At 31.3% G+C, this 9,560-nt stretch overlaps 1 protein-coding gene across 1 annotated transcript; it reads left to right on the top strand.

Annotated features, from left to right (window-relative positions):
* The first annotated feature begins 363 nt into the window (after positions 1-363).
* Positions 364-1,561, top strand: LOC11427388 (zinc-finger homeodomain protein 2). The gene has a single exon (XM_003615182.3). The coding sequence runs from the start codon at positions 530-532 to the stop codon at positions 1,334-1,336; it is 807 nt and encodes a 268-aa protein (XP_003615230.1). The 5' UTR covers positions 364-529; the 3' UTR covers positions 1,337-1,561.
* Positions 1,562-9,560: the final 7,999 nt, after the last annotated feature.

Here is a 9,560-nt window from a genome sequence, read left to right on the forward strand (position 1 = left end):
ACTATTTTATTCATTTTATCAAATAATAACTATTGTGTCAAAAACTATATCAGATTAATTAATGTGGTCCAAAATAATAATTGAATGTTTAGATTTCTTTGTGGTCAAAGATTTTGAACAGTGACTCTCGCATCTAAAAATTTAATATTTGTTTATATTCAATTCTTAAAAGTATTCTTTTTTGAATAAATTCTTATCTGTTTTAGGAAAATATATAATTTTTTGATAACATAAGAAAATAAAAATAAAGATCTAGGTATATTTTTAATTCTTAATAAATTAATCATTAATATTGTACACGGTAGTTTAAAGAGAAAAAAAAAACTATTGTTGAATTAAATCCAATATAAATATAAGTAAATACACTATACAATCTCACTTAGCTTAGTTATTACTATCTTTTGGTGAAAGTGTAAAATTCTTTCTGTTGTTTCATGTAGATCTTCATTCTCCTCTCTCACAATTTCTCAAGCACCATAAATAAAAACAGAAAAAAAAGTAAAAAAAAATTAATTGTTTGAAGAGTGAAATGGAATTTGATGAACAAGAGGAACAAGAAGAGGAGATGGAGATTCCAGAAATACAAACACCAGTGCCAACGAGTTATGACTCACTTAGTAACTCAGCTTCACGTTCAAAACTCACCGTTGGAGTTGACGGAAGGAAAGGTAACGGCAACGGCGGTTTTGCTTCGGTGAGGTACCGAGAATGTCAGAAGAATCACGCCGTTAGCTTCGGTGGCCACGCTGTTGACGGTTGTTGCGAGTTTATTGCTGCCGGTGAAGAAGGAACACTTGAAGCTGTTATTTGCGCCGCTTGTAACTGTCACCGGAACTTCCACCGCAAAGAGATCGATGGTGAAACGGTTAGTTCATGTAACCGGCCACAGCCACCACCTCCACCGCCGCAATACCATCACCACAACAATCAATTCTCGCCTTACTACCACCGTGCTCCTCCTTCCACAGCCGGTTACCTTCACCACCATCATCTTGCAACTCCGGTGGCACATCACAGACCGTTGGCTCTCCCTGCTGCTGCTTCCGGTGGTGGAATGAGCAGAGAAGATGATGATATGTCAAACCCTAGCAGTAGCGGTGGAGGTGGTGGTGGTGGTGGTGGTAGCGGTGGTAGTGGATCAAGGAAGAGATTCAGAACAAAATTCACTCAGGAACAGAAAGAGAAATTGCTGGCTTTTGCAGAAGAACATGGTTGGAGAATTCAGAAACAAGATGAAGCTGCTATAGAACAGTTTTGTGCTGAGAATTGTATCAAGAGAAATGTTCTTAAAGTTTGGATGCACAATAACAAGAACACTCTTGGTAAGAAACCCTAATTAATTTGAAGTTGTTATTATTATTCTAATTAATTTTGTTCTATATGCTGTTATTAAGAAATTTTGATCTCTCTAGAGAGAGTGTACTTGTGTGAAAAAAATAAAGAAAAAAAATGTAGTATGGAAAATTAATGGACAAGATCAAGCTAGCTAGCTAGTTAGGGTTCTTAATGTTGTAAGTTCTTCATCATTTGGTTAATTAATTAAATAATTTTGTTCAGTTTATTTTATGGCATTTTAAAGTCTTGTGCTATAATTAGGTAAAAGATGACGAAGATGATCAAGGTCATTAATGTACATTAATTTGAAAATTAGTAGCTATGGTTGTATGTAAAGAGAGACCGAATAAAGACAAAAGAACCTATTTTATGGAAAAACATGGCTAGTGTTTTTCATCATTCATCATTATGTGCTGAACAGTTACTGAAATTTAGCACGAACGAGAGATTCAGCAAGCAATAAAGCAATGGAAATGAGACCAGTGAATGAGGACTACAATCCAAAATACTACTAATAAAGTTGAATTATTAACGTGTGAGGCATGCAAATGCATAACTGTTCTTAAGATCTTCACTAACTAAAATTGATGCAGCCTTAATAAGGATATTTTTTGACGCAAATGCAGCTTTAATAAGGATAACATTGCTTTTTACTGAAATATTAATCATGTTGGTAGATATTTTTATTTATAATTTCTCTCAGTTTCAGTTAGATTTTCATTTAATGGAAAATCATTTAACTTACAAATCATGTTAGTATATCTAAATGTGACAATGAACACCATACGATGAAGTAGTTTGTTGCAGAACCATTGAATTAAGATGATTTTCTTTTAGTTGAGACTTTTTTTGAGTTATTAAAAAGACTATATAACAATGACAAAGTTCAATTCAACAGCCCCTTACAAATATATATCTTCTACAATCGGCTGTATAATGTTGTGATTTGTAAAGAAAAATACGTCTCTCTTATAATTGTTACTGCATCATATAGATTATGTTTGATATCACACTGGATATATCATAATCATAATTTCAATTTACCATTAATTTCTAAAGGTCAAATGCATCTAAAAGTCTTTTTAAGTTTTTCGCTTTTTTCAAAGTGGTCTTTAAGTTTCAAAAGTCCCAAACAAGTTCTTTAAGTTTCAAAAGTCTCGAACAAGTCATTTTAGTTTTTGAATCGTTTCAAACAGGTCATTTTAGAGGATGATGGTGATGATTCAGATGATAGCAACAAAGAGCATTATCCACCATTTGTCATGCCTAAAAAGATGACTAATTTTAAGTCCTTTTAGTTTTTGGTACCAAAGATGAGTTCAAAGAAGCAATTACCAACTATGCTTATTACAATAGGACTTGTTTGAAACGATTCAAAAACTAAAAGGACTTATTTGAAACTTTTAAAACTTAAAAGACCACTTTAAAAAAAACGAAAAACTTAAAGACCTTTAGATGCAATTGACCATTTCTAAAAGTTATACTTTGTAGCATCCAAAAAATCACAATAAATTACCATGATACTAACATACACGTAGACAACCCGATTTACTTCCATTTACAAACAAGACTCAAACTCTAAGCATCCAAGCTATAAGGTGAGTACACCAATTAGCAAACATTATACCACAATGTTTGTTCTTAAAGCCGACGAACCATGACCATGATATAGTTTTGATGCCATTAATGATTTTGTCGACATCACCCACAGGCCACATCATCATTGAAGACAATTCTGTTCTTCATTAGCCAAATCAAAATTGATTTTAAGTATTTTTCTTTCATAATATATGTTGTTAGTTAGTTACACCATTGGATAATTTGTTATGTTTGTAGTTGGGTGACTTGGATTTCAGTTTTTAGTTTAAATAAAGAAGTAGTAGTACTATAGAATAAGTTAAAGAAAAGTGTTGAATTTGATTTGAAATAAAATTGAATGATGTGTAATCTGAAATAGCATACCATTCTGGTATATGTATTGGTAAGTGCGGTGGGAAAAGCGAGAAAGTAATAATGCAAAGAACAAAATAAACTAGGAGTGGGTATTCACGCGGCAATAACGTACACTGTTTCTCTGTCTGTCTAGTCACAGAAGACAGCCTTGCATTTCAGAACCTGCAGACTTTTTTTTTTTCCTATTACTTGCTTTCTCATCATGGAAAAAATATATTTATTACCAATTTATATTCGGATAAAATATTGTTGTCCACAAACGTTAGAGCTCAAATGGTTTGGTTATGCACAAATGATTTGTAGAAGTTTTCATGACCTATGTTAGTATGTTTACTTTCTATAGTTATTTCTTTTTTCTTGAATGAAAAATGCTTATTGGCACAGATGAGATGACCCACTAGAGTTTGTAGTGGTTGCTGTTGTATAAGTATTATTCCATCAGAGGAGAAAAATGCTTATTAGGTTTCAATAGTCACGTCTTCATATGTAAGATTGTACGGACAAATATTTGTTGAAATAGGTCAATTCCTTAAATATATGTCAATGATTTTGAGGGGATTATTCTGTTATTTTTATAAGATAATTTTTTATTGAAAGCATGTAACTAAACACAAAATGTGCTTAGATATCAAAAACCATGTTACAATTTACCATCAAGTTAGCATGTGATGTCAATCCTTCTTCAAATAATTTCAAATATTCACCATCAAGTTAGAGTAGTGGTTGAATATATCTGTAAGGAACAGGAGTCAACAATTGAATAACACGAAGGAAGTCTGAAAAACATACAAGTTTCTTAAAACCTACCTTAAAACAAAATTCAATACTAGTCAAAATGGCTTTTGTCTCGGCACAAAACACATCAGATCCCCCCACACATGCTTGGACACATCACTTTTGACACACACAGACAAATACATTTTATTTAATTATTTAAAAAATAAATATTATTTAATTACTTTCTTTTTTTATCTTTTTTCAATTTTGTATGCGTGTTTGGATTTAGTGTCCAAAAACTTTTGTGCTTAAGTAAGCATTCCCCTCCTACACCGTCATAGAATGCAATTTGGAAAGGAGAACGACTTACTTGAACACAAATACAAATAAAAATGGTTTAGGCAAACTCACACAAGTAGAGAAAAATAAATGAAAAAAAAATTTAGTCATATCATTCAATTTTGTTCAATTATGTATGTGTACCTAAACACTTTTTTCTTGTGTTTGTGACCAAGGAAAAATTTCTCTTTAAGATCCCTGGTGTGTCTGCCAATGCTTTCCGCTAGGACATGATACATAAAAAAAAATATTACTCAAGAAAAATTGGTAAATATATATTTTTTCATTTATTAATAGGAAATATATTTTCTTTTTTAAGGATGTGAAGAAAAAAAATATTACTATTACGTTTTGAGTTTATTGACTATGAGTAAGAAAAGGTTTATCCGCTACACAGACTATATATTATTATTCTCACAATAACCAAATAAATATCATTAATTTTGGTCAACTTATAATCTCTCTCTATATATATGTTTAATAATATATTTCAGTAAATATAATAAAGTGTTTTTATGTGAAATACAATAGCATGTTCATTACACATTTTTGCTGATTTTTGGCACTTCTTGTGCTGTATTTTCGAGGCAGTTCAGTAATATATTTTATTTTAAATTCTTAAAAAAAATTTGCATGTTCATACAAAACAATTTTATACCATAAGCACATACTTATTAAGTTATCGAGTTTTAACTTTTCCCACAAATAATTTTTTAATTAGTGCATACTTATTATTTACATAATTGAATATAAACTAATATGAAGACTCTAAGATCATCTCAACGAAGCTTCTTTTAAATGCATTATGAATGTTTTTATAAGAAGACAAATTTAAAAATGTATCGAACAGGGTTATTTGGCAGGGTTTGAATTTTTTAAAATTAGTACCGATCAACATTTTTTTCATAAACAAGAATTCGTTAATGAGAGCATAAGGATACTCACTCGTTAGAAAGAATTACAACGACTCCAAACAACCTCATGATCAGATAACTAATCTTCGAAAAATTAGAGATAAATCTTTCCCATTTCTACCAATAAATTAAACCAACCCCAAGAGACTATCTCTTAATCTTCAAAAACTATGTTGTTACAATGAAGCCATGATACACCAAACCACAGCTAACCATGCATATTATATACTTTACTCTAGTGCATGCACATCTTCACCTTCAATCCCTCACCAAACTAAATAAAATGTTGAATTGCCTGATTGATTAATGCATCTTCACCTTTGTACTCATCCATTGAGTTATCACATCCCAAAGGTTAATGAATTTGCTAGGAGGGATAGTTGCTTACTACTCTGGATAAGTTGGTTTCTGGATTGAAGATTCATTTTACTAGAAATAACGTCATTGGTCTGAATTTGGAGAAAGATTCATAACGACTATTCCCAGTTCTTCTTTCTTGTTCAATTAGAGATTTACAATTCGGTAATGCTTAGTATAGTGAAATCCAAAATCACGACAATATTCCCAAGTGTACATAAGTGCTACTGAATTGAAAGTTTGACTTCAATACACCCATTACTCCGTGATTTCCAGCCATAACACATTTTTATTGGATGCATATCGGTTTCGTGATGCTCTCCTGAGAATTCCTTTTGCGGTATATAGAGCATTAGGGGTGGGCAAAAAAACCACAAACTGAACTGAGGTGCCATTTAGCTTGGACCCATGAAGTTTTTGTCTAAGATGGACCAATTTTATTTTAACCTTTAGATTGAATCAACAACCAATTCTTATCATGGTCCATCCACACCAAATACAACCCATCAATACATAATAAAATATAAATGACATAAAAGAATATTCGTAATTCATAATAAAATGTAAATCAATTAATATTTAAGATATTTAATAATATAAATTAATCAATTTAATATATATTTTACATATTAATAAATTAAATTTTTTAATTTTTTGGTCAAAAATACTTAATTAATTTCTTTTGATTAAATTATATTTTTAATTTAATTCATTTCAATTTTTATATTTCATTTCAATTAAATAAATTATTTTCAGTTTTTTTATAATATTTCAATTTTAAGATTTATCTTACGTGTATCAGAATTTTTTCATTAATATTTAAGTATACAATTTTATTTTAAAAACAAAACAAAAAATAAGAAACCCATAAGATTAAAAACAAAAATATTAAAGAAACAACAACAATTCAAAAAGAAGTTATTTAATAACATAAGCAACAACAACTAAATTTTTTTTTCGTAAAAAAAAAAAAATCAATTGAATACTTATTTAATTCATGTTACTTATTTTTTTAAGAAATTTAATTCATATCCCTTCAAAAAAAAAAATTCATATATTACTTAAAAACTCGATCAATACAAAGTGTCGTAAGAAAAAGACTACTTGTATTACTAAATGAAAAAAAAATGTGACAAAAAAAAAGTAGAGAAATTAAATGAGAGTTATAGAGAAGATGGGTGAGATTTGGTGTTTATAGACCATGATAAAATTTGGTGGGTTCATATGATCTATGGTACAAAAAATTGGTCCATCATGGACCAATATTTTTATAGGTTCATTTTATACTTCACCCTAAACTGAACCGAACAAAAAAAAAAACTGAACCATTACTAACAGTTCTGAAACTGAACTGAAACAGTTAAGTTCAGTTCGATTCGAAACAGTTCAGTTCGGTAACTAAAATTCAATTTCATTTGTTTTTTTCATATTTTTTTCAAAGGTATCAATTATAATAACAGTTCGGTTCGGTTTGAAACAATTCAGTTCAGTTCGAAATGCAAACAATTTAGTTCAGTTCAATTATTTAAAATTTAACAAACAGTTCAGTTCAATTCGGTTCAAAAGAACTTTTCAAAACAAAAAAAAAAAAACTCATATTAGAATACTCAAATTTCTGAATGGTTAAAGTTAAACAATTACCAATTCCTCGTAGATATGATAATATAAAATACTTTGATACTGTTATACGGTTTTATAAAGCAATAATAAAGATGTTGGATAATGCATAAAATATGCAAGCTCTAGTGTTCAAAACCCCACCACACAAAAATAAAAAACTATAATAAAGATAGGCGTCGGGCAATGCATGCAAAGTGAAAGAAAAAACATGTTGCGAAATGATGTACTTCTTGTATTAAGGTATTTGCAAGTTAAATTTGAGCTTCAAGTGCTTAATTTTAGTCAACACATTTATAACCTAGGCTAATTCAACTCACTGATGTTCTTGATGTAATTTGAGTCACCGGGGCATATTTTGAATTGTTGATATATGGCCAGAAGAGTATGAGAATGAGGTTTAAGGCTCAAACTATAACTACTTTTTTTTTGAAGAAGCTAAACAAAATTTTATTAAAGAAATAGACAGCTCCTCAAGCATAAGGTGTGCTTACGAGAAGTTATTAAAGAGAAATTACACCAATGTTAAGCCAGAACCAACCAAAAACAGAATAAAAAATTACAGTAAAGCTTGCATACAACATAAAGGATTTAGCCTCCAATAGAAATACTCAAAATCGAACAAGGCATAGTGCGATTTCAGCCAGCAGAACGTTTGGAGTTTCACCTTTTCTGCAAGAGTCTCAAGCTGATCTGATTTGTTTTGGAAAATTCTATTATTACGGTCTTTCCAAACAACAAAAATTACCGAAATCCATAAAATAGTATACATTGTCTTTGAATTTTTGGAAAAACCTCCAAGACCACAAAATTGATGAGAGTGAGTACAAGTGGTGCCACTAAAAACCGAATCAATTCCTAAACATTTTGAAACCAAAAGCCAAATGCGACCATACACATCACACCGAAAGAACAAGTGATATATGTCTTCTAAATCACCACACAGGGCCGCGCATGATAGTTGAGCAGCATCAATAGCACCACGCCTATACAGATTATCCTTGGTAGGTAGTCTATTCAAGAAGAGTCGCCAAACGAAAAGATTCACCTTCAAAGGAACTGCTTTAAGCCACAAGAAACTATCAAAACCTTCATTTAGATTGGCATCAGACGCCGTCAAAAAAGAGTATGCTGATTTAACTGTGTAACACTGCGATGTATGGAGTTTCCACACCCACCTATCGACCGTGCCAACCTGCAAAATATAAGAAGACACCCGCTCCACACACTCCAAGACCAGCCCCTCCTCCCACGCAAATAACCTCCTACGCCACTTCCACGCTTCACCTCTGTAACACCCCGTTTTCCCAATATACAAATTTCTTAAACAATTATCAGAGTAAAAACCATAAACGGGATATCACATAGAAACGTAATCCAAAAACAGTTAAATGATAATTTAACCTTCACAATATCTTTAACATAGCAGCGGAAAATCATAATTATAATTCGTAAAACGATTTTGGCACGCAGGCCCAATAAGTATCTCAAAAGAGTTTATCAAAACATAAGCAGTTCACGTAAAAGAATGAAGCATGTTATATCATAAAACCCCATCCCGTTACGTATCAGAGCGACCTAGACGACACAGTGAAGGCAAGGCCAACTCACGAAGCAACTGCACACTAAGCACGATCACCTGCAAGTTACCCATACGAAGGGCAACATTTTCAAGCAGAAGGGGTTAGATTTCATAATAAAATAACATTAATCAATGTAATTGCGAATCATAAATTAACATCAATCATTCCATTATTAACTTTGCATAAATGCTAAACAGTTATCACGTAATCATATAACCAATCATTATAAACAACATAACATAATCAAATAACACTTATCACATAATCACATATCCATTCATTATCAACAAGGCATCTTAATCATGACAATGTGACAATGCTCCTAGACTCCTTATATGCATGTGGTACCAATCGTCATCATAAGTATTAATATACTTTAATCGTGCGGAGGACAAAGCTCCTATAAAACGTGCGGAGGACAAAGCTCCTAATTTTCGTGGTGAGGACTAAGCTCAATGATATGCTATGCATGGACTCTTAACAACAAAACACGTAATCAACGTAATCAACATGCATCCAATAATTTGGAGCTAAACTCTATCATATACTTATGCACTTAGTTAAACAACGGAAGCAGCATAAACAAGTCACATATCAAGATGATATTATTATATCAATAGCACATAAATTGCATTATTATCAAACCTTCATATCTTGCATGAATATACAATACATTAACTCATATTCAATTAATATCAATATAACCTAAACAACTCTACAGGCTGCATTAAACGTCATCACTAGA

The sequence above is a fragment of the Medicago truncatula genome, chromosome 5 (assembly GCF_003473485.1).
Source record: "Medicago truncatula cultivar Jemalong A17 chromosome 5, MtrunA17r5.0-ANR, whole genome shotgun sequence".
NCBI classification, from domain to species: domain Eukaryota; kingdom Viridiplantae; phylum Streptophyta; class Magnoliopsida; order Fabales; family Fabaceae; genus Medicago; species Medicago truncatula.

Excerpts from the sequence above, each read along its gene's own strand:
- LOC11427388 (XM_003615182.3), top strand. The coding sequence starts at position 530 with ATGGAATTTGATGAACAAGAGGAACAAGAAGAGGAGATGGAGATTCCA.